The sequence below is a fragment of the Aspergillus tubingensis genome (genome assembly GCF_013340325.1).
Source record: "Aspergillus tubingensis WU-2223L DNA, scaffold_3, whole genome shotgun sequence".
In the NCBI taxonomy this organism is placed as follows: Eukaryota; Fungi; Ascomycota; class Eurotiomycetes; order Eurotiales; family Aspergillaceae; genus Aspergillus; species Aspergillus tubingensis.
In genome coordinates, this window is record NW_023336277.1 from 4,166,901 (window position 1) to 4,194,177 (window position 27,277).

The 27,277-nt window shown below is 50.0% G+C and overlaps 7 protein-coding genes across 7 annotated transcripts; 4 read left to right on the top strand and 3 right to left on the bottom strand.

The window, feature by feature from the left end:
- Positions 1-809: 809 nt before the first annotated feature.
- On the bottom strand, positions 810-3,094 carry AtWU_02522 (alpha-amylase; the record flags this gene model as incomplete). The annotated part of the gene is made up of 10 exons (XM_035497636.1): positions 810-1,468; positions 1,537-1,588; positions 1,655-1,729; positions 1,779-1,869; positions 1,919-2,081; positions 2,139-2,247; positions 2,303-2,458; positions 2,513-2,616; positions 2,732-2,786; positions 2,855-3,094. 10 exons carry the CDS (start codon positions 3,092-3,094, stop codon positions 810-812), a joined length of 1,704 nt encoding a protein of 567 aa, XP_035353529.1.
- A 1,589-nt stretch (positions 3,095-4,683) lies between these two features.
- On the top strand, positions 4,684-12,683 carry AtWU_02523 (alpha-1,3-glucan synthase; the record flags this gene model as incomplete). Its single annotated transcript, XM_035497637.1, has 15 exons — positions 4,684-5,046; positions 5,109-5,284; positions 5,344-5,572; positions 5,625-6,106; positions 6,170-6,462; positions 6,512-7,043; positions 7,093-7,537; positions 7,598-9,813; positions 9,873-9,914; positions 9,973-11,128; positions 11,187-11,357; positions 11,418-11,568; positions 11,623-11,924; positions 11,991-12,351; positions 12,415-12,683. The coding sequence occupies 15 exons, from the start codon at positions 4,684-4,686 to the stop codon at positions 12,681-12,683; spliced, it is 7,188 nt and encodes a 2,395-aa protein (XP_035353530.1).
- Positions 12,684-13,352: 669 nt separating this feature from the next.
- Positions 13,353-14,151, top strand: AtWU_02524 (zinc-binding dehydrogenase family protein; the record flags this gene model as incomplete). Its single annotated transcript, XM_035497638.1, has 4 exons — positions 13,353-13,529; positions 13,588-13,710; positions 13,772-13,897; positions 13,951-14,151. 4 exons carry the CDS (start codon positions 13,353-13,355, stop codon positions 14,149-14,151), a joined length of 627 nt encoding a protein of 208 aa, XP_035353531.1.
- A 4,965-nt stretch (positions 14,152-19,116) lies between these two features.
- On the top strand, positions 19,117-20,017 carry AtWU_02525 (uncharacterized protein; the record flags this gene model as incomplete). The annotated part of the gene is made up of 2 exons (XM_035497639.1): positions 19,117-19,378; positions 19,470-20,017. 2 exons carry the CDS (start codon positions 19,117-19,119, stop codon positions 20,015-20,017), a joined length of 810 nt encoding a protein of 269 aa, XP_035353532.1.
- A 701-nt stretch (positions 20,018-20,718) lies between these two features.
- Positions 20,719-21,305, bottom strand: AtWU_02526 (uncharacterized protein; the record flags this gene model as incomplete). Its single annotated transcript, XM_035497640.1, has 4 exons — positions 20,719-20,777; positions 20,849-20,868; positions 20,927-20,970; positions 21,030-21,305. 4 exons carry the CDS (start codon positions 21,303-21,305, stop codon positions 20,719-20,721), a joined length of 399 nt encoding a protein of 132 aa, XP_035353533.1.
- Positions 21,306-21,568: 263 nt separating this feature from the next.
- Positions 21,569-25,351, top strand: AtWU_02527 (TPR-like protein; the record flags this gene model as incomplete). Its single annotated transcript, XM_035497641.1, has 2 exons — positions 21,569-22,547; positions 22,605-25,351. The coding sequence occupies 2 exons, from the start codon at positions 21,569-21,571 to the stop codon at positions 25,349-25,351; spliced, it is 3,726 nt and encodes a 1,241-aa protein (XP_035353534.1).
- A 328-nt stretch (positions 25,352-25,679) lies between these two features.
- AtWU_02528 (alpha/beta fold hydrolase) lies at positions 25,680-26,519 on the bottom strand (the record flags this gene model as incomplete). Its single annotated transcript, XM_035497642.1, has 1 exon — positions 25,680-26,519. The coding sequence occupies one exon, from the start codon at positions 26,517-26,519 to the stop codon at positions 25,680-25,682; it is 840 nt and encodes a 279-aa protein (XP_035353535.1).
- Positions 26,520-27,277: the final 758 nt, after the last annotated feature.

Sequence of the window (27,277 nt, forward strand, 5' to 3'; positions counted from 1 at the left end):
GATCTGTCATGGTGTGCTGGATATATCACAATATCGGACCAATGAGAAGCTCCGATACGACTGGCTGTGGGTGCTATTTTCCCTGACAGATAAAGACGCGAGCTTTGAAAGCAAGTTGAAGCCATCTCGTGTCAGCGCAAGGTTGGCACTAGGAGGGATTGGCTGCAAGACGGAAGAGCCGATAAGGGTTTTGGAAAATCGAGGCTGTTAAAGATCCGTACTTCTATTTTTGTAGGCAGTATCTGGCTGTTATTTCATACCCGTTCAATACGGTAAGATGTCCCGATCAAGACAGATTGGCTGGCAGAGTGTAGCTATCTGGGACCTGCGGTCATCCTGCAAGCTGGCAGGCTGCTTGTTGTCGTTTGTGGTTGTGGTTGTTCTTCCAAGGGTAACGGAAGCCGAGCCGGTTCCTGTGCGCCCGACCGTCAGGGCAACCCATCAAAGAACGAGAAAGCCCGCAATAGTCGGGAATTCCGAAAGTAATCACCCTCCATTACTACCACCTCGTCTACGCGAAGAGACACTGACAATCTGGTCGCTGTGCTGAAAGGCGTTTAATAAATTTCATTTAGATCTAGAAGGAACAACACATGTATATTACCGCGATGTCAGGTTGACTAGTAAGAGACAAGACGCCACAATCTATACTTAGTACTCTATTGGTGCATCCAGAGGCATGGTATAGGGTTTTACGTAAAGCCACAGTTTCAAGACAGATGAAAGAGCGTAAGAGGGAACAATGGCCATGGGGGTAATGCGAAACAGGGAAAGACAGGCGATAAACATCAGGAGAGAGGCTCAAGGGACTAGATGAACGCGTAGGACGTGGCCATCGCAACAGTGACCACCAATGTGCTTATCCCCAGCGGCACCCCAAACAAACAAGTCTCAGACCCCTTGGACTGGTTTGGGCTGACGGATGAGGCTGCGGAACTACTCGGGGTCGCCGATTTAGTCTGATCACCACAGATATCGGTGCTGTCCTTCAGGCTGTCTGTGGGATAGTACACGCGCGGACCCCCGTCCGAGCTCAGATCCACTGCCAGATTCCCGCTGGAATCCGTGACATACGTCTTGCAAGATAAGATCTCGGTCACATTCTGTTTGGATTGGAATCCGGTCTCGTCTGAGCCCAATGTGATTTTCGTGGTGGCTTTGCTGGCTGGCTTGGCTCCCAAATTGGATACGACGCTCACGACCTGATTGCCTGCAAACCCCTTGCGCGTAGCCAGAATGTGGGTAGAATTGTAAATGGGAGCTGACAGGTACGAGAGGTAATCGCTTCCAGATTGCGACTTTTGCGTGTACTGCTTACCATCTCCGCTAGCATATGATCGAAGGCGATTCAGTGATTGGACGAGGGTGGGGAGGGAAGTCGAGTGCATCGAGTAGTTGGTCAGCCAGAGAGCCTCGCGGTTGACCGGATTGTAGGACCCAGTCAGATGTTGTTCCTCGCCGTAATAGACTGTATTTTGATCATCAGCGGTGTCTGAGAAATCCTGCCTCCTATGGGGAGTGGCGATGGGAACATACGGATGGGAATGCCGTCCGCCAGCATACTGCTGGTCAGAATATTGCGCGCCAGCTGCTCATGAGCAGAAAAAGTCAATCATTGTTCAGTATTGAGATAGGAATAGCGGCTAGACGTTACCGATATATCCGACGTGTATGAACCGAAGCGCGGAACATCCTGGTTAGCAGTAAACGTCCCCAGAGCCAGGACATCCTGTATATGGTCAGTTTGGAGGTATATTCCGCTTTGGAGCATGTCCTACCTCGCACTGTCCCTTGGTATAGCTGATAGACTCGGTAATGGTGCTCAGGTTCCCGTTGGTTGTATTGAATGCGTCGGTGAGAATGTAGTACCTGAGAAGGTCAACACGACTCAATCTACTCATCACGATGCGGTACTCACAATGGATAATTTAATAGCCCATTCAAGCTTGGCTGTAGAGGGCAAACATCAGCCGCATCGGCCGTAGCACCTTCACCGACAGTGAAGACCCCCGATGACTTGGTGAAGTTGGAGAAGAAATCGGGGGCGATGTTAAGGACGCTGTCGATGCGCAGTCCGTCAACTAGAAACAAGAGACATGTTAATCAATATCCCAGAACAGATAAAAAAAAAGACTTACTCGAGTAGTTCGAGACCAACTCCGATATCCAGGAACCCAGAATATTCTGAACCTGCTCGTCCTCATTTCGCAGATCGGGGAGCGATACGACGGTGTCACCCATCCAGCACTTAGAATGGCATTAGCAAAACTTCCGGGGGTAATATATCACGATGTACACATACATCCAGGACACATGTTTCATTTGTGGGATCACTGGAGAGGAGTTTGAAGTCATGGAAATACTTTCGATCATCGAAAGGATTAAAAGTGCTGTAATCGACGGTGCTAGAATTTCCCGCCCAGGCCATATCACCAACCACAATGTCGAGCATCAAGTACTGAGTTTCGCATGGTCAACGTCGTTCTCAAGGAAACATGGCAGATTGACTTACCATTCCACGATCGTGCAAGGCAGAGGACAAGGCTTGAAGCTCCTTGGGAGTGCCGAAGTGGGAGTTGATGGAATACAGGTCATTGGGCCAATATCCATGGTATGCTATGAACTGTCAATATGTTGAATTATCTACCTACCAAACTACATAAATATATCATTTATATAGGAATGTACAAAGAATTCAAGATGGTTTAGGAAAGGTTCTGAAGTGCCATACCTGAGAGATCTGCTGTTCGGGCGGAAATCTGGGTTTGCGCCGGAGAGATCCATATCTGGAGACTCGGATATGAGAAGAGTGGCAGAAAGTGTGAGGAACACTACTCTGTAGTGCTAAACCTACCGCATCAAAGCCGAGATTCTGGATGTAGTCCAGCTTGTTGATGATGCCCTGAAAAGAACCTCCGCAGTAGTTCCCCTGTGCTGCATCACAAGCAGCGGTGGTCGAGTTATCCGATCGAGCAAAGCGATCGGTCACGATTTGATAGATAGAGCGACCGATCCATTGGTCTCTGGAAGCCGCATTAACCGTGGGGATTCCCAGAGTTACCACAAGTAACGAGATGATCCACCACCCGTTCATGGTTGGTGGCGTTTGCATGAGCAGATGAAAGAAGGCAAGGAGAGTAGGTTCAGTGGTGGAATAATTAGCTAGAAAGAGGTGAGAGAAATGTCTTGATGATTATGACCTGCGTAACCTTCTGTTGAGCATGTTCATATACGATGCGAACACATACTTCCTTTGTGTCTGTTCAGGGCACAAAAAGATGATTACCGACCAGTGAACAAGAAGTCAACAGTGACAATACCGATGTATCCTGACTGTACGTAAACTTACGTGACAACGTAATGGGTAAATATGTATTGGGTATTGGGTATTGGGTATTGGTACTTTTCGGACCCTAACAGATAGACATCTAACTACTACCGTTTACTAACCAGCAAATCTGACATCTAACTCACGGCCCGTTCGCCAGGTGGTTGGTTCCTACTAGTTCCTGTCACTTTCACCCGATCGGCAGGCTTTGCTGGTCCGGGAAAGAGAGAGAGAGCGAACAGACTACCAGAAAAAGCGCGAGCCAAACCTTAAAACTTCCCGTTATTTTTCTTTTTTTTTCTCCTTATTTCCCGTCGGAACCTTTGCTCAGCTCCACTTCTCTCCCCTTATCGGCCTTCGTATCCCGAAAAGATAGTCCTATCCCACTCACTTTTCCCTCCTTGGCTCGCTTCCACAATCTCGGATAGGTCAACCTCTCGCGATGACGTGTCTCTGCTGTTTTCGCCCTTCTGAGTTCACGGAATCTGCAACTTCTGCTCGCCCCATCGGGCATATGTCACTGTCGGGTTGATGGGGTTCGTCTATCTCCGATCCCCGTGGCCCGGGATATATCACTGGCTCTTCAAACTTCGTCCTTGCAGGAGGTTCCCGAGCTGATGAGAAACATCATGACACCGCATATGCCAGGTCGATGGCTGCTACTATCCATAGTAAACCAAAGCTTTCCTCCACTCTTGTCCTCCCCAACACCGCGACGGATCCTTCCACCCCCATGGGTTCTTGATTCTGTGTGAGCTGTCGGGTGGATTTACCCCCACCACCGTTGAGAAGACATCATCATGACCCACTTTGGCTGCTCGCTCAGCCTCTCAACCACTCCGGAAAACCCATATCAATGCATGTCAGACTGGTGCCGGATGAGACATGAGCCTGCCAGTATTGGGCCTGGAACCTCGTCTTGGGGCCCGAGCAAGGTGGCGTGGCGTGTTACAAGCTGAATTGGCTTTCAATCGACTCAAATAGACTCGCTGGTCGGGATACCTACACCCTCCATGTCCACCAAATGTGGCGTGTATGTCAGCCCCAAGAACTATCGGCCAAATTTAGGCCTTTTCGAGCGCCTCACTCAAGTGTCAGTGCACAGAGGAGGCTGTACGGGACATTGCGTTATCGCGCCGGGGTAATGCACTAATCTATGACATGCTTTCCCTGCCCATCAGTGATACCCTATGAACCTCCGCAGTCTCTGGGTTCATGGAATATCCTTTCTTTCTGGGCATGCACTGTCCTGTTGTCTTTACTGCTTGTTTGACTTCCTGTTTTTCTCTTTCTGCAGTTGAGGCCCCCCCAGCGCGCTTGGTGGATGTCACTATAGTGGCATTCACTTGTGCAGAATGAAGCTGTTCATTGTTATCTATCGTTATCTCTTCACTATCGCATTATTGAGCCGCATTGCACAATCTCTGCCACATCTTCCTGAGGAGGTAGATTGGAATCTGAACCAAAATGAAACCGCTACGAACCCTCTCGACTACTCGGGTCAGTGGGATGGTCACTCATACACTCCTTCTCCGGATAACTGGCGATTCCCATTCTACACGATATTCCTCGATAGATTTGTCAACGGCGATCCCAGCAACGATGATGCGAATGGTACACAGTGGGAACACATACTGACTTCCAATCAATTCCGTCATGGCGGAGATGTTCTTGGCTTGGTCGATACGTTCGATTACCTTCAGGGCATGGGAATTAAGGTGAGTTTGCTGCCTCGCATAGGTGACAGAACTTTAGAGACTGACCTGATTGCCTTTGCTAGGGTGTTTATCTCGCCGGAACGCCGTACATTAACTTTCCCTGGGGTGCCGACGGATATTCCCCGCTGGACCTAACCCTGATGGACCATCACTATGGTACGATCGACGACTGGCGCACAATGATATCCGAGGCCCATCAGAGGGGGATATATGTTCTCTTCGATAACACCTTTGGGACGTATGTGTGATTACCTGTGCCCCATATCGGAGCGTACAATGCTGACCGCGGGGGAACAGAATGGGCGATCTTATTGGTTTCCAGGGCTACTTGAACAGGTCCGCGCCGATCAATCCCAGCGAATACGACTACGTATGGAAATACGATCGTCAATATTGGGATTTCAAACCCGGGAATGAAATCGAATCACAGTGTCCCTGGGAGTATCCAAGATTCTGGGACGATGACGGGACTGGCTTGACCACAACCACACTTGGCGCTTCATGCCGTGACAGTGAATTCGACCAAGTAGACCTCTCCCCAATTCATTGCATTTGCTATCACTGACTATATACTTCAGTATGGAGAAGTAGCTGCTTTTGGAAACTACACCGAATGGGAAGGGCAGATTGCCAAATTTGCCTTTGTGCAAGATCGTCTACGCTCATGGCGGCCTGACGTCCTGGCGAAGATCAAACACTTCTCCTGTCTGACCATCACCATGCTTGACATCGATGGGTTCCGCGTCGATAAGGCTCTTCAGGTGACCCTGGATCAACTGGGCGAGTGGTCCGAGTCAGTGCGTGATTGCGCCCAGCAAGTGGGTAAAGACAACTTCTACATCCCTGGGGAGATTGTCTCAGGGAATGCCTTTGGATCTTTGTATATTGGTCGCGGCCGCCAGACGAATCAGACCATCTCCAATATCACCGAGGCCTTTATAATGACGAACAAGACGGACAAGGCCACCGAGGATCTCTTTCTCAGACCTACATCACAATCCGCCTTGGACGGGGCTGCGTTTCACTACACGCTATACCGGGGATTGAGTCGGTTTTTAGGGTCAGTTGTCCCGCTCATCCCCTGAAAAGCTCTTTCCATCCATACTAATGTGCTCATATTTAGTCTGGATGGTATCTACGCCGCCGAAGGTGATCCGCCAGTAAATTTCATCGAGACTTGGAATGGCCTCGTGGAGACTAACGACATGATCAACATCAATACTGGAAAGTTCGACCCGCGCCACCTGTTTGGTGTCACGAATCAGGACGTTTTTCGGTGGCCAGCCATCGCCAACGGTACCCATAAGCAGAATTTGGGGCTGTACATCGCATCGTTACTCATGCCAGGAATCCCCATTCTCTCCTGGGGCGAGGAACAGGATTTCTACATTCTGGACAACCAGGCTGACAATTATAGTATGTAATTCGCGTCCTCAACCCCCTTTCTTCCCTAACACTTTTATAGTCTTCGGTCGCGGCCCCATGTCATCTGCTCAAGCATGGCAGCTTCACGGATGCTACAAGCTTGGGGCATCCAAATATGTCAACTTCCCGCTCGACCGCGCCCTGACTGGATGCGGTGATGATTCCGTTAGCCTTGACCATCGGGATCCTTCCCATCCTGTTCGTGGTCTTATCAAAATGATGTTTGAGATGCGACAGAACTACCCCGTTCTGAATGATGGTTGGTACCTTCAACAATTGTCCAACCATACCTTCGACATCTACCTTCCCGGCAGTAATGGAACTCCAACTGAGACGGGAATGTGGAGTGTGATGAGGTCCCGCTTTACAGACCTACAAAACTTCGATGGTCAGGGTCAGGGTAACCAGAGTGTTTGGCTAGTGTATTCGAACGACAACAAGACGGTTGATCACCAGTTCAACTGCAGTAGCAAGGATGCCCTGATCTCGCCATTTCCTGCAGGAACCACGGTGAAGAACCTGTTCTATCCGTTTGACGAATATACTCTCATTAACAGCTCGGTGACGCTTGGGTAAAATTTACCACCAAAGAGTTAAATTGACATCGCTAACCATCAGTAGATTCGAAGGATCAGAACTACCCAATGGATGTTATCCTCAACTGACGATGCCGGCCTGGGGTTTTAAAGCCTTTGTCCCCAAGGCTAAATTTGTGAAGCCTTCGCCATACATAACACGCTTCAGCCCGGGGCACGATGCGCGGTTTATCTCCCAGGGAAACGATGGGGAGACCATACAAATTGGCTTCGAGTTCTCCCAGGAGATGAATTGCAGCCAAATCACCGATTCGCTGACGGTGACGTCTAAAGCACTCAATGATGAGAGTGCTCAGATCGACACAAATTCAGTCTCATGCAGTTCATTTGCTGAGACACAAGTAGCGACATTTCCTGGTGCCCTCACTAGCGTCTTCGGCTACCAGGTCAATTTGACCAACGTTTATCCTGGAGTCCACAGGATCACTGTTAGCAACGTGACTACTACAGAGGGAAACCAATCAACTAACGTAAGTATACACTTCCTCTATGCCGCTGCATAAAGCTACAATGCTAAGTAATTCGGGCAGTCCGTGGATCACTTCATGTTTCGCATCGGAGAGACGAACAATCCCATGGTGTGGCCGCAACTGGCCAACTACAGCCGGACTCTGCTATTTGACACTCCATCCCCTGCAACGGAGCCCTTGTCTGTAAGGCCACAGGCCCCAGGTGCAGATATGTGGCGCTACTCGCTCGACTTCGGGGCTAATTTCAGTCCCTGGATGACATATACCGGGTTCAATATGTCCATCCCGGGTAAGAACTGGACCGGCACTGCGAAGCAAGCGTGGGATGGAGAGCACATCATCGCCCAGTATTGGAGCAAGCTCACTGGGAGTAGCGACCACTGGCAGCATGGAGACTCCCAATGGCAATACAAACCACCTCGTCGCTTTCCTAACCTCTTTATTGAGGGTGAATTTAATCAGTTCGGATACGACGCTGGCTACTCCAACACGATGAGCCTCAGCAACGTCACTGGCGATTGGGAGATCCACTTCATGGGCGAATGGCCCGTACAGGTCGCATTCAATGCCTGGGGAATCAATGAAGATGGCCTGCCCGATCAGACACAAGTCTACGGGGATATCGACGGCGACAACGTCCTGGATCAAGTTCCCCCCGTCACGCTTCTGAGTAATGTGTTCAATGTCACCATACCACCTCCCTCGCCTTATCTAGCTTTTAAGCTTTCGGTGAATGACGGCGATCTGAGGGTCTACGCCACACCCACCGGATCGAGATGGGTCCAACTAGCTCTCTTCATCTTGCTAGCTGTCATACCTGTCGCCACAGCTGTCGGGGCAGTGTTCATTTACCTCAAGGCTTTTTACCAGGTCAAGTTCAATCAAGTCGGCGTCACAGAGAAGACTTCAACTTTTGCACCGATTCTGGGAGCCCTTATGAAGATAACCCGGTCTTCTAACGAAAAGGAAGCCAGCCCGGAAGAGACTCAGCGTTCCGTGAGCCCGTCAGTCCTTCCCACTGGAAGCGCCATTGGAGCCATTGTTAACACCCCACGACGCACTGTCCTTATTGCCACCATGGAATACGATATTGAAGATTGGGCCATCAAGATCAAAATCGGTGGACTAGGTGTGATGGCTCAATTAATGGGCAAGAACCTTACCCATCAGGACCTCATATGGGTGGTTCCCTGTGTTGGAGGCGTGGACTACCCTAGGGATGACCCGCGTGAACCCATGGTGGTGACGGTCCTTGGGACAACATACCATGTTGATGTTCAGTACCATCGGCTGCATAATATAACATACGTCCTGCTGGATGCGCCTGTGTTTCGAGCGCAATCGAAGTCGGACCCGTATCCTGCCCGGATGGACGACCTCAATTCCGCCATTTTCTACTCGGCCTGGAACCAATGCATTGCTGAAGCCATCAAGAGGTTCCCGCAGATTGACCTCTACCATATCAACGATTACCATGGTGCAGCAGCCCCACTCTATCTCCTACCTCGAACAATTCCATGCTGCCTGTCTCTGCATAACGCGGAATTTCAAGGCTTGTGGCCAATGCGAAACCCCCAGCAAATACAAGAGGTCTGCCGAGTGTTCAATCTGGATCAGGCAGTAGTCAAGAAATACGTCCAGTTCGGCGACGTGTTCAATCTCCTTCACTGCGCCGCGAACTACCTGAAAATACACCAGAACGGATTCGGGGCAGTGGGTGTCTCGAAGAAATACGGCAAGCGATCGTACGCCAGGTATCCCATTTTCTGGGGTCTCAAGAGCGTTGGAGCCTTGCCTAATCCTGACCCGTCTGACTTGGCAGACTGGGACAGCAATGCGAGCAAACAGCCCGAGGAGGTCACCATCGATTTGGAGTTTGAGGCCAGCCGTGGCGCACTGAAAAAGCAAGCACAGGAGTGGGCAGGGCTGAAGATTGACCCCGACGCTCAGTTATTTGTCTTTGTCGGGCGCTGGTCCATGCAAAAGGGCGTTGACCTTATCGCGGACATCTTCCCCTCTGTTTTGGATGCTCACCCGAAGGTACAGTTGATGTGCATTGGACCAGTCATCGATCTCTATGGGAGGTTTGCGGCTTTAAAGCTGAACCGGTTGATGGAACTCTATCCAGGGCGTGTCTATTCCAAGCCAGAATTTACTGCACTACCTCCCTTCATCTTCAGTGGCGCTGAATTTGCATTGATTCCATCGCGGGATGAACCGTTTGGTCTTGTGGCTGTCGAGTTTGGCCGCAAAGGAGCTTTAGGCGTGGGATCACGGTATGACTATGCACAGACGCTGCTACCGGTATCAATGCTGACGTATGTACATCGTGTAGGATCGGTGGCCTTGGACAGATGCCAGGATGGTGGTACACAATGTAAGCTTCTCCATCCTCCCAATGACACATGCAGAGGCAGAGTGCTAATGTATTCAAGTGAGTCGATGACAACGAAACATCTCATCCACCAGTTCAAGCTGGCCATCAACGATGCTCTGAGATCATCTCAAGAAACACGCGCTATGATGCGTGCACGGTCAGGCAAGCAGCGGTTCCCCGTGGCGCAGTGGGTCGAGGATTTGGGTATTCTACAAACTACCTCCATCATAAAGCACGCAAAACACTCGAAAAGCCAGGATCGCAATTCTTGGAGGGTATCCGGTGTCAGTACAATGGTTCCCGATAGACCTCGCAACTTTCGGTTCTCATCGAGCTCAAATACCAGTCGCGAACAGAGCCGTTCACGCAGCTCAGACAACTCGGGTCCCCCCAGCAGGCCCATTACTGCAGACGCAAAACAAGCTGTTGCTAGGCCAGGCCACAGCCATGTTGCCTCGTTGCCAGCAAATCTGCCTTCGAACCCCAACATGTTCAATGATTCTGACACTGACAACGAGCCAAGACGCAGACCAATGTCCTCCACCCCCCGCGGAGGTCCTCGCATTGTTTATACTCTTGGCAATGACGACCAAGATCTCGAGAACATGACAAGTGTCACCCAAGATGACTTCAGCCCTCATCTTGCCTCGTATCTGTCGCCATCCGGGGCACCAAATACTCCCCCAACCTTTGCTAACTCTGGGGCCAGTACCCCCACACTCGGCGCCGGACCGGACGATGGTCTGCTAGGACGAAGGAACCTAAGCCCGTCGATGATGAGTCTTGTTAGCATCCATGACATCGTCAAGGAGAAACAAGACTACAACCTCCAGAAAGTCAATCCGTTTTTCACAGATGCCAATCATGAGTACGCAGCGAAGTTTGAACGGAAGCTTGCCGGCCTGAACGGCAAAAACTCTGAGGACCAGTTGTGCATTGAGGAATTCATCGAGAAAAGCGAAAAGGACTGGTTCAACCGGTACCGAGATGTCAAACTGGGCAAATCACCTCTCCCATCTCCATCTCCATCTATCTTTCGCTTCAAAGTTCAGGACGCAAGTCGACCACCTACCCCTCCAGTCAATGGACCTGCTGAGGATCCAAACGGAGGGCAATTTCTTCTCCCGAAGGATTACGTTCCTCCTACAGGCTTGAAGCGTTTCATGCTGATTAAGCTGGGCGACTGGCCCTTGTATTCAATTGTGCTTGCTATCGTGAGTTTGAACCTTCCCCAGGCGCAGCCCAAATCAACCACTAACAGCACAATGCCAGGGCCAAATTCTCGCCTTGAATTCCTATCAGATTACTCTGTTGAACGGCGAGATCGGAGAGACGGCAGAAAAGCTGTACATCCTGGCTTCGATTTACCTCGCGTCCTCAATCATCTGGTGGATGGTTTTCCGGCTTGTTCCATCAGTTTATGTGCTAACCATCCCTTACCTGGTATGTGAACTTGTTACCATATTTTTCACTGCGTGGGCCTTCATTCTAACTGTGTTAAAGTTGTACGGCTTAGCCTTCCTGTTCGTCGGAATCGCGGGCCCCATTGGCAACAGCACCAGCCAAACGTGGCTACAGAATGTGGGCACCGGGCTGTATTCATTTGCATCTTCCAGTGGATCCATATTTTTCGCCCTGAACTTTGGAGATGAAGGTATGTATATGGACAGCATCTGCCGGTCACATTATCTAACCCTTGTGTGTTTAGGCGGGGCGCCTCTCAGCTCCTGGATTTACCGAGCAACGGTGATTCAGGGTAGCCAGCAGCTATGCATCAGTTTCCTGTGGTACTGGGGTAGCTGGATGGCAAGCCTCAACCAAGAGGGCAGTACGCGATTCAGTCTTAGCATAACTGACCCAAACGTGTTGCTCGGGGTCGGCATCGGCCTGGCTTGTGTGCTGTGGCTGTTGGGGGCCTTGGTATTCTTCGGACTCCCTGCATACTATCGGCAAACACCTGGTCGGGTCCCAACCTTCTACCTCTCGCTCTTCCGGCGTCGGGTCATCCTGGTATGTTTCTGTCGGTCTTCATAATACTCGGCCTTTGATATCGGGAGCTAACCGACTTTCTTCTAGTGGTTCTTCTACATGGTGTTCATCTCCAACTACTGGCTATCAGCACCGTATGGGCGAAACTGGCTGTACCTCTGGTCCAGCAAGCACGCCAAGGTGTGGCAGATCATTCTCCTAGTCCTTCTCTTCTTTGTCGTGGTGTGGGCAGCTGCGCTCTGGGTATTTCACGTGCTTTCCAAGCGACATGCCTGGTTCATCCCCATTTTTGCCATTGGGCTGGGAGCCCCTCGATGGGCACAGATTCTATGGGCCACTTCCAACATTGGCACCTATATTCCTTGGGCGGGTGGACCAGTTGCTGGAGCCATTCTCGGACGGGCGCTCTGGTTGTGGCTTGGGGTTCTGGATAGTCTCCAGGGTATTGGTGAGTCTTTTTCTTTATTAACCGTCGGGGTTTTTCACAACTAACAATAAACCATTCACGTAGGGTTTGGAATGATTCTTCTAAATACCATGACTCGTTTCCATGTCACCTTCACGCTCCTGGCGGCGCAGGTGGTGGGTTCGGTCGCCACTATTCTGGCTCGAGCTACAGCTCCTGATAAGTTGGGGCCAGGCAATGTCTTCCCTGATTTCTCGGCAGGGGTGACCGCCGGGTTGAGCAAAGCGGACTTTTGGGTGTGTCTGCTGTTGATGCTCTCCATCAACGTCATCTGCATCTTTTTCTACCGCAAAGAGCAGCTTTCAAAACCATAGTTGTTGCATATACTGTAGTCTAATTCTCTTGGACCAGTCTCTTGGTATGTAGAGATCTGGTTGGCATCATTTGGAGTAATTGGGGGACTTTTGTCTAGTGTTTATGTTTGGTTCAATTTTCGAGAAGATATAAATTGTAAATTTTCCCCCCAAAAGATGTACATGGGAGATGTTTGATTTCATTTGAGGTGTGAGAGACTGGGTTTGGGGTATATATCTAAACAACGTTGGTAGCTTACAACCGAGTAATGGGATATATATAGTATATATGGTATAGAATGACAGCCCTAACAGATCGAATGTTTGTGTCAACCATCTCATCCAAATCAAATAATCTTCTTTAGATCAGGTGATGGCGCAGCGCGGGATAAGTTCGGACCGAGCCATCCCGGCTATTCCTGTTCGGGCCTGATCCCTCAGGCTGCCTGCATGACTTTTTAATTAAATACGAGATGATTGCCCCCTCTCCCTAACTCGTGTCAAAAAAATTATCGCATCCCTTGCCAGTCCTTTCTGCAATACGCGTCTTGTCTTTTGTTTTCAGTGAGAGCCGTTGTTCTGCCACTCTTTTCAGAGCAACGCGATTCTCGTTCACTCGTTAAACTTATTCACCCGTCGCCCTATCAACAACTTCAGGCATTTTATTCCAGTCACTCATTACTGTCTACCATGTATCGCTCACTTTTTTCTATTCTTATTGCTCTCTGCTTCTATGCCCATTGCGCCTTTGCCTCCTTAACTTCAAGTGAGATCGCCAACTCTTTGAATGAATTGGCGCAACAAGGTTTCGCTGCCAAGGATCTCGTATTGGAGATTAACTCCACCGCCGATGCCGGTCCAGTGCGTGTATGTAGGCTCTGATTATCCTAACAGCCTCAAGTATGCTTTTTCTGATGACATGTAGGATGTCTATACGGAAATGGATACGATGGTGACCGTGGTTCTCACGGATGTCGAGTTCATGACCAATACCCCTATCATCACTGATCAATCCGAGGAGCAGACAGTATATGAAGGATACTCAAATGTGAGATCATCAGCCTAACCCATAGCAACTAAATATTAAACCTTATTCCTTTGGCCGCTAGTTCGTACAATCGCTCCTTGAGCTCATGGACGCCTTCTCCGACAGTGCAACTGAGTTGAAGTCGATTGACTCAACCACCAAGGAGAAAGTGCCCTCGGAAGTTCGCATCCTGGAAAGTGCCGTGGACGTGAGATTGCCTCCATTTTTGAGCCGTTGAGGTCCACACTAATATCTCATCAGGCCTACTTCTATAATATTATCGGCCTCTTCCCGGCTAACAGCTCGTACAATGCCCAAGCCAGCAACCAGAAAGCCCAGGTCGACACCCATTGCTTCCAGGCCATCTGGGCGTTTGATGTCAGCGATGGCAGTCAGTCTAGCTCTCAATCGCGCAGGAATACCTCTCTTCATGCTCGAAGAATGATGCGAAATTCCGTGTAAATTGGACCATGTACTTCCTGTAAGGATTGCGCAGAGCTAGATCGTCACCTTGATGGTCACCAGCGAAACCCGCTGCTGTATATTTCTAATTATTAATCACCTTGTACCATAACGATAATTTCACTGCACTTTCAGGCACCAAGTTTATGAGTGGACATTCATTTGCTGACTACATACATTGGAAGTAGACAAAATCTAGCGATACTACCCCCGGAGCAGCAGAACCGTCCTGAGGTATACAACACGTAAGGATATACGTAGACCCTAAATGAATGATTCAATAGACAGACTCAGGCACAACACAATGCTAGTATGCCATATAGACTGAAGATGAAAACGAGAAGAACAATAAAGCAAGAGACATTAGGTTGACCCCAGAACATAAAGATCGCGAGCACAGGATGGAAGTCTACGGCTTCAACACAACCTGACCCCCCCTTCAATTTCATCCAGCCCAAATTCCTCAATATAAGTGACCCCGCCTTTCCCACCCAGTGGAAGCAACCCAGACCACACCATTTAAATCAGCCGGAACACATGCGGACAATCATACATAAACCATCCCTAAATACAAATGCCCTTGAACATAATCTCACCATAAGAAACCTGAACACTCCCTAAGTAACCACCCATCAGGACACATCAACCGAAAGATTCCAGCGCACGAATACCGGCAACTAACAGGGATAAGTCCTGAATAATTAGGAACAACAAATCCAGATATACATAAACTCCCTCCGGTTAGCCAGCCGCTGTTTTAGAGAACTGGATATCAGTAGCCTCGTCCCCAGTAATTTAGACTGTGATAAATCACTGTATACCATAAATACATTCAAGCTTGTCCAGAGCTGCCCTGTTACAACCAGCTACAATGACAGTGGCCCCCATAACCAGGACTACACCCACCACGCCGCCACCAAAACACCCTGTAGCCGGGGCCATAATCACCACCTCACCAAGCTTCACATCTACCTCAGCCAGTCCGCCAAAGAGGACCAGGTATGTGATCAAGAAACAAAGATCACTAATACTGTATCCCAGTCACTCCAAAAGAACTTCCTCATCTAGCAGATACAGATTCTCTAGAGGAAACCGCACATATTCAACATATTTTCTGTTGCGCCAAACTCCATCCATAAGTTTCTGCACCGCAGGATAAATTACTCCATGAACCCCGTACAGCATAATGACAGCGGGGTTATCACGCGCACGGATAATTATATCACAAAAAACAAGTTAACCCGGCCTAAGAGTGACACAGTCAGGTCCAACTTCATAGATGCACGCGATAGCCGTGTTTCCCGGAATCAAGAGGATAAAAACCGGGTATAGACACTGGTTTATAATTACTTCCCTCATATAGGGGACAATATCAGCAGCCAGAATACAATGGCATCACCAGTCAATACCACAGGGCGAGGCACATTTTCCACGACCAGGGGCTTGTCCCGGGCATGAATCACCGCCGCTTTGTGGGTTGACATACTTTCCTTTTTGTTGGTTTGAGGCAGTTGCTAGGTCGTAGATCGTAGAGGATGAGCCGTTCCCTTCTCTGCTGCCTTAACTGATTTGTAGAGCCATTTAATTCCGTGCTTTGTCCATCAATTTATGGAAGACAGATCCGCGGTAGGCGAGAATGGTATATCCGCAAATTCCGGTCACCCCGACCAACAAAAGTCTGGTAACGATAAAGCAAGATATTACGGAATACCCACTTAAGCGACCCCATCTGTCATAGTGAACTCTGGTAAAGGGTCAATGACACCAGATATAGCCCTGGACGGTGGGTCCCAATCAATTCTGCCGAGTTCAACACTTCTGCAACTGCTTGCGCGGCAATGGATTCACGGCGACGGCGATAACCTCTCACTGCTCTCCATATCTCCGAGCCCCTCCACCAACGCGCTTTGTATGTCATGGATCCGGCTCTCACGGCGACTGCTAATATCCATGAAAGTAAACACCAAAGTGGCAGGGTGAATGTGCGAGCCTCACTGGGTTATGAACATGATGGCCGGGCAGCTAAACCTGATCAGTCTGGAAAGCGTGTTCAGTGTGGGTTGGATCGTGGAGGACCAACTTAGACTCTCCATCGCGCTCGCCTAGAAGGCCCTCTGGGAAGACCTTCTATTCTCTATCCTGTACTATCGTATAAACCCTGCCGGGGGGCGGCGCAGAGTACCCAGACCTGCCACACGGTGGTCGGAATACGATCCGCGCGGGACTTTCAACGCCAGTCCATCCGTCTGCCCGGGTTCACGGTCCATTCGTTATTCTCTCCGCGTCGGGCCATTGCAGGCAGGTCCCAATAACCGAACAAGAGGTCGAGGCGACGGTAGACGTTGTGACGCGAGCCATCGTCGATAAACTGGCGCGTATTATGACGCTTTCTGTTCAAGAGATTGATCCGCAGTGGTCGCTGGGCTCGTACGAGGTGGATTCCCTGGTAACAGTGGACTTGAAGACCTGGTTCCAACGGGAAGTGGGGGTTTCCATAGGATCGGGGGAACTGTTGGCGGAGCTGGCCATGACCCAATTGGCCCGATAGACTGCGGACGGATCGCAGTTCTTGCCGGCGGAGCTCGGGAGGAGTTAGTAGGAGAAGGGCCTGTATCCAGTTAAGAAAGAAGCTCTACTCCGGAGCAGTAGGGTGCAATTGCATGATGGAGGCCTAAAAAGACAAGCCAGGAAGAATGAAGCTTTCGACCATTGAGGAAAGACGGTTGAGGCGCCATCTTCAGGCATTTAGGCATGAATGTTAGTAATCAGATATATATCAGGTGACTTTCACCGAGACAAGGAAGTGGCACTAGCCCCAAACAGGTAACACAACAACCAGCTGCTGTTTTGAGACAAAAAAGGAATTATCAACAATAATATCTCTGGAACTTGAGGTCATTGGCCCACATGGGGCTGCAGAAATATTAAGATTAACATCAAGACTGGGACTACGCCCGCCACTGGCCCTTCAATACAATCGTGGATCTATCGCCCACGTACCGACGCTTCCCCTCGGCACAGCTTGACCAAGCCTCTCCTGCCAATAATTTTAGGAATATTCAGACTGCACGAGAGTTGGGAAGACATGGCAGCACGACACACCCATTTCATACCACTCCCATCAGTCTATTAGCGGGGTTTCGGCCTGTGGATGAGAACCTCTTTCACGCGGTAGTCCACCTGGCGCAGAGACATCGTGTGTTAGATCTGGCCTGTTCTTTTCCTAGTAAACCCGAAAAGAAGCGTGTTCAAGGTTTTCTACTGGACAAATGTAAAGAAATCCGGACGAAATTAGTGGAACAGGAAGGATATGTCTGTCTGTGGGAGTGCCGCTATGGCTGAAGGGGTGCGAGCTAACCTGAGCAAGGTTTTGGTTGGAAATGTGAAGCAGATAATGGGCGAAAGATATGTAGAGGAAGTTTTCTGAGGTGTTATACCAAAAAAAGATGTGTTATAACATTGTACTACTAATGTGGTTATGGACATGCTTAAAGCAGCATACTCGGATGACGGTGGTGATGGTGATGATAACAATAAGTAATACCTACTGCTCCTGTACCACAGACAACCAAACCAACCAGATACAGTCCTCATGCGTCTTCCATTCCGCCAGGTCACATCACTGCGTGAAAAAAAGAAAAGGTAGTCCTGTCACATAAAGCACAAATTGAGATGTCCACCAAAATTACCACAGCCACCACCCTCTTCTGTGTAGTATTAGTAGTATGTAATTATTGTGGTCTTTCCCCTAGCAGCAAGCGCTCGTATACTAGTAGGATTGTCATGGTCTCCGGCAGTTAGTACTCGATAATTGGTCTACTTACCATCACCTGAATTGTAGTATGTTTACCAAGTGTGGAGAAATATATACTAGGCCCATCCCACTGCTCAACGAGGTGACAGCGTGCTAGGGACTTCAAGTATCTGTAGTACTGGTGTGAGAGTCAACAATAAACTAGCGAATTGTGTGCCACCGATTTTAGTTACCTCCCTAAGCCACAACCTGAGGATATATGCTGTTCCCCCCCACCCAATGATAAACCTGAGAAATTTCACCACATTCCTATATACTTATGGCAGTGCTTACATAACGTCATTACCCGGCTCTCTATCACGTGATAATCTAAGGCTGCCAAGGCAGCAATCTCACGTCAGCCCCCTCAACTAACCCCAACGAATCAACGAGTTAACCACCTTCTCATCTTAGAGAGACATTCGTCTTTTAATCTAGTATCCTCGCGTAGTACCCCAGCCGGAATTCTTTTACACCCACATATATATATATGTATATATATTTATATATACTCATGTGATCTACTGGTAGACATCTCTCTAACAGTCAACGGACCCTTTCCCGTTCCGACGGGAAGAATCCGAGCACTGGAGCCCCTGAAGGATCGTCGGGTGTTAGTCTGTATCTAGTGGCTCGGCTTCATCTTACCTCTTCGCACGGCCCCCACTGCCCCCCTCGAATGTGTCAAAGTCTCAACAGTACAGCATCCGAGGGTGCAAGGGATTGGTTCATTCGACACGCTGACATTCCTGGGCCGCCCCGCCCGCCGCCAACCGGCTGCCTCACCAATGTCTCTCTCCTCCCACAGGCTTCTTCAGGTTGAACTCGCCAGGTTCTCCCTCATGCCTATTTGGGATGGCGTGCTCGCGCGTGCCCTTGATAGCCTGCCCAGTCCAGGCTTGAAAAATTCCTCTCCTGCTCTTCAAAACGATCTTGGCCCCCACCAGCCTCGGCACGGCCCCCGTTCAATCGGCTTTCGTGTGGGCATGGCTGGCGCGCTGCCCAGCGACAGTCATTTCCCCAGATGAAATTCTCCCTTCGTCCCGCCCATATCCCTCTTATTTCTGTCGTTGAAATGTGAGATGGCACAGCTGCTGCCGCCGCCGCCGCCGCCGACCTGAAATCAGTTCCCATCCGGGTAAAGAGAGAAAAAGCTGGGGGTGTTCGTCAGCATGTGGCTCTACCATTTGCTGCTGATCGTCCTTCTGGAACGACTGGTGTCCGGCACCACCTGCTACTTCCCTGAGGGCAACGTGGCCGAGGATTACACGCCTTGCTCCGACAATGGCGTCTCGTTCTGCTGCAATAAGAACTCGATTTGCTTGAGCAATGGCCTCTGCACCTCCATGCATCAACCGTATGTTCTCGGCCGCGGCGCCTGTACCTCCCAAAGTTGGAACGATACCTCGGTCTGCGACGATGTCTGTCATGGAAGTACGTGAGATACCTCGCTCACCCTGATAGTTTGGCTTCGACCTAGTCTACTGTTCTTCTTTGCGACTGACCAGATACTCGCAAATGACAGTCACCACCGCGTGGAGCAGCGCGTGCTCCCTCATCCTCTACAGTGACATGAACGGAGTCAAGCTATATTGCCCCAACTCGATTATTTCCAACGGGACCAACTCCATCGGATGCGCCAATGGTGTCTCGCCCATTTCAGTGGGCACTGGCAAGCCCATTGCTGGCAAGGCATATCTGGCTAGCTACTCCCTCCTCCCCACTGCTAGCACCGCCACCAGCACCGCGACCGCCACCTCTACCACTGAGCCCAATACCTCGTCCTCCTCCACAGCCGATGAAAGCTGCAGCAGCCCGACCGCGGCTAATGGCAATCAAGTCAGCCGGGCGACCGTGACCGCCGTTGGGGCCGGGGTCGGCGTGCCCCTTGGGCTGCTGGCGTTGGCATCGCTGGGCTATGGTTTGAACGAGAGGAGAAAGCGGCTCCAGCTCCAGAATGCCCCGCCAAACATGTACCAGATGCCGGCGGCCTCGTCAACGTCCTACCGATCGAGGAATATGGGCGCGAAGGAGCTATCTGGCCATATACCGCTTCATGAGCTGGACACGTGATGTGCATGGAGGGCGCATACACATGTTTGTTATGGTTTGGTGGAAAGGGAAGACAGAAAGGGAGACTGGCAAACGGAATATGGGTGGCTGTTTGAGGTCACAGCAACTACATATGATGTTGCACATATTTCCGTTACTCCTAAGAGTTCGTGTCTGTCCCCGGGCTCAACCTGCTGAACCTGTACATTTGGGGTCCGGCCAACAAAGAACCGTAAAAATAATACTAATACACTGCTTCTGAGCAGATAATGCACAATACATAGCGTAAATCTGGCTGGATCTGCTAAAACTTCAAACCTTAAGAGAGCGACCCGGAGCGTAACGAGTGAGATAAAGAGACACTTCTACAGCCAATGTGCACTGTTTGACCTCCCTCGGGGGCTTCCCTGATAGTTCTCGGAACTAAAACAGCAGCTGAATAGTCATGCCGCCACAACAAGCCCGAGATGGAGAAGACGAATCCGCGACGAGTAGTGCCAACTCAACAAGCATAGGATTCCTACGAAGTACTAGACATACTAATGACCCACTCACGTACCCAAGAGCGAATTATCAGGCTCATACTTGAACATCACGCGAATGTCTACAGCAGCCAAGCCCTCCAACTGACATATAATGATTGTGTCTAATGATTTATCATCCTCAACGTCGGTTAGATGACACTCTGAGCGAGAACTATTCAACGCATCCATCGAAACCGACTAAGGTACTTGCGAGGCCTGACCCTGAGACCAGGTTGCTAACACCGTCCTAATGCGAGCTTGACAGATTCCAAGTATGCATACACAGTTGGAAGAAGAACGAAAAAAAGGGAAACCCTTGCCAACGAACCATGTTGCCCATACAGGAAACTATTATCAATTGGCCGGCATGCAATAACCGCATATACTGTGTGAACAGATCACACACCTTGGCTGGCGATCCCAAAGCTTCGGGCCGTCACCACACTGGCACTGCGGAATCGATGAGCACCTTTCAATATTGAACATGATATACAAGGGGGTTAACTAACACAGAAATATAACGTGGGCAATGCCAGGTACGGTAGGAGATGATCATGAACGCCGACAACTTGCTCGGTCGACCTCAGAGCTGAGCTGGCCCAGGAAAGGTGTCGTATGGAGGGCCGTGTACAGTGTACGAACGGAATCATATCACCTACCGATCTTACGATCGGATGGCAAAGCGTTGCATCGGGCTCAAGCTGCTCTAGTGGGCTGTGATGATCTATCACCCCGTCGTTGTCTGGGAGGAAATCAAGGGGGATATCATAGTGTACGGAGGCCATGTTTGAGCTGTCAAGAGACAAATTGATGTATTGCTCGCATGCGGGAGGACTTTGATAAGCTGATGGGGGGCATGGCTACTGCTCTTACCAGTATTAAATCAGAGGTTCTTGTGGCTATGTCTCCCGCCACAGCTGCGATTGGGTAGCAGTCAGGCAGGAAGATGGGCCGATACTCCAGCTGCGACACACATGATCTCAGCAACGGGACGTATGGATCTCCTCAATAAGAAAACAAGCTTAGCATCACCACCCCGACGCTCATAATGGCATCCGGGTCGAAACCTTCTCACAATGATTATACCGTGGCGTGGATATGCGCACTCCCAGTGGAGCTGGCGGCTGCCCAAGCCCTTCTGGATGAGACCCACGATCAGCTTCCAGCCGGACCGACTGACGCGAATGTTTACACACTAGGGTGCATATGTGGCCATAGAATTGTCCTCACCTGTTTACCGAGCGGTGTATGCGGGACGATCTCTGCAGCTGTTGTCGCGACCCAACTTTTGTCAACTTTCCATTCCATCCAATTCGCCCTCCTAGTCGGTATTGGCGGAGGCATACCAACTAAGAATGCGGATGTCCGTCTTGGCGACGTAGTCGTTGCAAGACCTACTGACAACAACGGAGGTGTCGTACAATATGACTTTGGCAAAGCAACAGCCGCTGGCTTTCAGCGGACAGGCATGTTGAATAACCCGCCCAGATGCCTCTTGCATGCGATCTCTAAAGTAGAAGCAAACCATTTGTCACATGAGCGTCAATTTATCTCTTTTCTGTCTGAATTCGGAAGGGGAACGACTGAACAGGAAGCCTTGGTCTTCTCGAGGCCGGTGATGGAAGACCATCTGTATCTTGCAGATTACCATCATGCTGGCATCCGGTCTGATGGATGTGCGAATTGCGATAAGTCGAGGACGGCTTCACGGCCTGTCCGATGCGATGACTTGCCAGTGGTTCATTACGGATTGATTGCATCAGGGAACCAAGTGATCAAAGACAGTCACGTACGTGACAAGCTAGGGCAGGAGCTTGGGGCGTACTGTGTTGAGATGGAAGCAGCCGGTTTGATTAACCATCTGCCATGTTTGGTGATCCGTGGCATATGTGACTATGCTGATTCACACAAGAATGACGCATGGCATGGGTATGCTGCCGCTACAGCTGCAGCTTATGCGAAGGAACTACTTTCCGTAATGCCAGTTTCGCAATATAATATGGCCGCTTCGATGGATACTTCGCAGGGTGAGTGACGTAACTTGCTCCTGATAAAGCATCTGACCGCTGATAGTTAGAGGCTAGAAAATTACCACATACCATTTCAACTGACTGATGTACCCACGATTAGCAACTTTGTCGGTCGGGATGTAAACCTCCGCAAGCTATGGGAGATCCTGCAACCGAATAAAGTGATGGCGCGCAAAGATGTCGTGATACATGGAATGGGTGGGCTGGGCAAAACACAATTAGCAGCCCACTTCGCTCGCATGCACAAAGAGGACTTCACATCAGTTTTCTGGCTGCATGGCAAGGATGAGACTACCTTGAATGCGTCATTTGCAGACCTTGTTGTCCGCGTCAGAGATATGGCTGCAACCGACAGTACGCACCACCATTCGATGCAAGAAGGGCCACCTTTATGTGCCAAAAGAGCCCTAGAGTGGCTGTCGAAGAAAAATAACGCTGGGTGGCTTCTCATCTACGATGATGTAGAAGCTTCTGACATCAAAAGCTGGCTGCCGACTGCAGATCATGGCTCGATCATCATCACAACTCGATCACCGCAACTTGCTGAGGGCATGATCGCTCACCCACTCACGCCGCTTCCCTTTGAGGATGCCTTGCAACTACTCACTGGCGAGCCAGGCCCTAGAGACAGCACATACGGCAGATGCCAGAACGACCCAAGCTCCGAAGCACTAGCTAAGCGTTTGCACGGATTACCTTTAGCATTGGCACTTGCAGGCTCCTATATCCACCGGACAGGTATGAGCTGCTCCAAATACTTGGAATACTACCAACGCGAATGGTGCAGCCTTCAGGCAGCCGCACAACCTCTTCGAGGGTACCCAAACGGAAATTTGCAGACGGCGTGGAGAGTTTCTTATGAGGCAGTTAAGCAAACCTCTCCACTGGCAGCACAGACCTTCTTTATTCTTTCGCTCTTTCATCACGAGGATATATGGTACGAGCTACTCCACAGTGCCATGCAATCCCGCATTATACCCTCAGGGCTTTCAGAAGTTTTCTCAAACGAGATTCAATTTTCAAAGTTGATGCAGATATTGCTGGACTTCTCGCTGGTACAGCAGTCTTCGCGCCACGGGAGTTATTGCTTACACCCGGTCATACAAGATTGGTGTGAGAATGAGCTACCGTCTGTCGATTCGGACCTCGATGAGCTTAGCAGAGAGACCTTTACCATTCTCGCAGTCACAGTGGGCTCGAACGCCCAATTTGCGCTAGACACGAACGACTGGTCGTTGCAGCAGCGCCTTCTGTATCACGCAAACAGACTCATGCCATTGATACGAGACAAACCAAGAGAGAGTCGAGATTCTGAGGTCCTTTCGGCACTTCATGCGATGGGGCGCCTGTATTGGACACATGGAAGGCACGATAGAGCAGAGCAGATGTACCAAATGGCACTTGCTGGGAGAGAGATGGCGTTCGGCCCAGATCACAGAGTCACTCTCCAGACCGTCCATAACATGGGCTTGCTGTACCATGACCGGGGAGATTTGAGATCAGCCGAGCTGATGTTTGAGCGGGCGCTTTCCGGATATAAAAGCACCGAGATTGATTATTCTCAACTGGAGGCGCTGGATACCCTTCAGAGTCTTGCAAATATCTACCATGCTCAGGGGAGACTGGACGAGGCCGAAAGGCTGTGCTACAAGGCACTGACGGGATACCGAAGTTTATCGACAGCAAGCAGTCCATTGCTCCTGGATGCAATGCATAACCTTGCAAACATCTACTTTTCTCAATACCGGTTACCCGCAGCAGAAGAGCTATACGACGAAGCCTTGAGGGGCAAACAGAGATCTCTTGGTGAATATCATACGTCGACGCTAAATACAATCCATAACATAGGTGTTGTCTATTTTGAGCAAGGCCGAGGACAGGAAGCTGAAGAAATGTGTGAGAGAGCCCTTTCTGGAAGGATGACAGTATTTGGGAAAGATCACGCGTCTGTATTCGACACGCAATTCCAACTAGGCACCATTTATCGCTCACAGGGTAAATTGAAAGCGGCCGAGGAAATGTACCAACGCGTTTTGTTGGGACGAGAGAAGGTTCTAGGCGCTTTTCACACCTCAACTCTTCATACTATCCACCATATTGGAAATCTCTATTATATGCAAGGCAGGCTGCAAGAAGCGGAGCAGATGCAAGAACGAGCACTCAACGGCTTTGACCGCACCTTTGGTCATGACCACACCTATACACTCGAGTTGGCCCATACCCTGGCTGTTTTTTGTTGTCAGAGAGGGAAGCTCGATAAGGCAGAGTCATTATTTCAACGCGTTCTGTCCGCCAAAGAGCAGATCAATGGGAAGCGCAGTGGACCGGTGCTTGCTATTCTGAACAACTTAGCAAATGTATACCGAGAACAGGGTAGACTCCGTGAAGCAGAAGAGACCTATAAGTTGGTCTTGGCCGAATGGCGGAAACACGGCCCAACGCATTCTGCAGCACTCGGTGCTTTGAACAATCTAGGTGTCGTCCACCAAGACCGGGGCCAACTGAAAGAAGCGGAGAAAATGTTCAAAGAATGCCTAAATGGATATGAAAAAAGCCTCGGTCCTAATCATGTCCTTACACTGGACGCAGTATCTAACTTAGGAGACTTGTATCGGGATCAGCACAAAGCCCACAGGGCAAAGGAGCTTTACTTGCGCGCTCTTGCCAGCTACGAAGAGACCATGGGTCCCGACCATCCGAAAACACGAGAAACCGCAAACAAAGTCCGCTTGGTATCCAATCATCCCAACTCGGCCAAGCGAGATTTTTTTGCCAGAGTCTGGAAAGGTGGTCGCTGGTGACATACATACCTTACTGTGTATCTCTGTTGTATGCCAAGCTTTTCCATACCTCGTTGAATCGGCGAATAAAAGGTGTTGATGAATTCCTGCCTTCGGCGACACAGTGGTATTTGGTCCCGCTGACACGATATTTCTATCTCTAATCCAACACGCAGCTTTAGTATTGGTATGTCCGACGACTTTAATAATATTTGATTGTTCTGTATTGCCCGCTAATTGGGATTAAGTTTGCTATATACGGAACTCATATGCCTAGGACAAGCCTGGACAAGAACAGAATCGGGTGTTCTGCCCCGGAAAGGCAGCGGAGAAGATGTTCAAGAAAGCCTCACGATGCTTCCCCAAGAATGCTCAACAACTCTTCTGTGAAGGCCTCGGGATGAGTAGCGGATGGCAGATGCCCACCGGCTACTATCTTTACTGGTAAGCCCAACTCGGCACCTAAGGTGGTGATCGGTTCAGTGGTCAACGGAGTTGAGGACAATTCACCCCTGATGAGAGTAATCTTTTGCCGATAAACCTTCAGCACAGGGAAGGGCACTTGGTATCCTAGCAGGACAGGTAACTCATATTCGAAGAGGAAGTTGAAACAGAGAATTGACAACGCAAGGAGCTTCTTGTGAGTGGGCGAGTCACGAAGCAGCGCACGGTCTTCATCGCTCGTTACGACCGGGACAAATGTCTCCGAGGCAGCAGCTGGACCATGGGCCTTGTATATCGAAACGGTAGACTGGAATGCTGCAGAGACCTGCTCGTAGCTCTGCTTTGGTAGGAGGCATGGTATGCACGGGTCATGGACAACTATCTCTCGGACCAAGTCTGGATGAGTGCTGAGCAGTTCAAGGGCATGCATGCAACCGAGTGAAATGCTGTAGATGAGGACTGGCTGGTCAGGCGAGAGGTGCTGTATGAGAGCGACTATGTCGTCGACGGTGTCCTTCAGCAGGGTTCGTTGCTGTTCTTTCGTCGGTGGAGAGAGGAAGCGACTGCGGAGGGAGCCTCGTCGATCGAAGCCGATAACAGTGTATTGAGATGATAGCCGCAAGGCGAGGTCTTCGTGCGTTAGGTGCGTTCCATGGGCCGCTGGGACGATGAGAAGCGGTGGACCGGAACCGCGGATTTCGTAGTAGATGGATACACCGGGTCGGCTCAGGACTCCGCTGGACATCGTTGCTGACTTGCTTCAATTCTTTCTTTCGGTTGTGCTGCTTCTTTGTCTCGCTTGAAGATGGGATGCGTTCCCGTGTTAAAATATGTAGATGTTGGTACCGCCCCGGGTTCCTTCAGTTGTAATCGGACCCTTAATTCGGAATCGGCATCGGACAAACTAATTGGAGCAGCAAGAATAATTGAAGCAGCTGAAGCCAGTCTCCCGGTATCTATTTATGGTATGATGGTGGTGCCCTGCACGTTTGTGTCTCGGCAACGATATGCCCAAAATTTGGTCATTCGATCAAGTGCCAACTAGCCCGCCCCTTAAAGCCATATAGTCTGCAAATCAGGGCATCTGAAAGGCAGTTATGGGTGAAGTCCGTATCTTCTAGTTCTGCAACTCGACTGGGTCTTCATGTGACGCCATGAAGTGTCGCAGAACTGATAGAAGTTTTTGGTGTATCATGTACGGTAGGCACATACACGATATATTGTCAATAATGGCCTCCCTGCTGTATCTCCATCTCGGATCGACGCTTTTGGCGAAATAAGTCCAAGACAATTATAGATTTTGACTGGACTTGACGATACTTCCGTTGGCCCACTTATTTCTTTTTTGGCATCACTGAAGCATTGCTGTAGGGGAACATTGCCTTATAATCAAATCGCTACGAATAGTGATGTTCAGCTATACCCTAATGCCTGTGTACGAGGACACTTCTTACAGCACACTCCTTGCCCGTGTGGCGGCGGAGTGTCATAGATAGAACCACC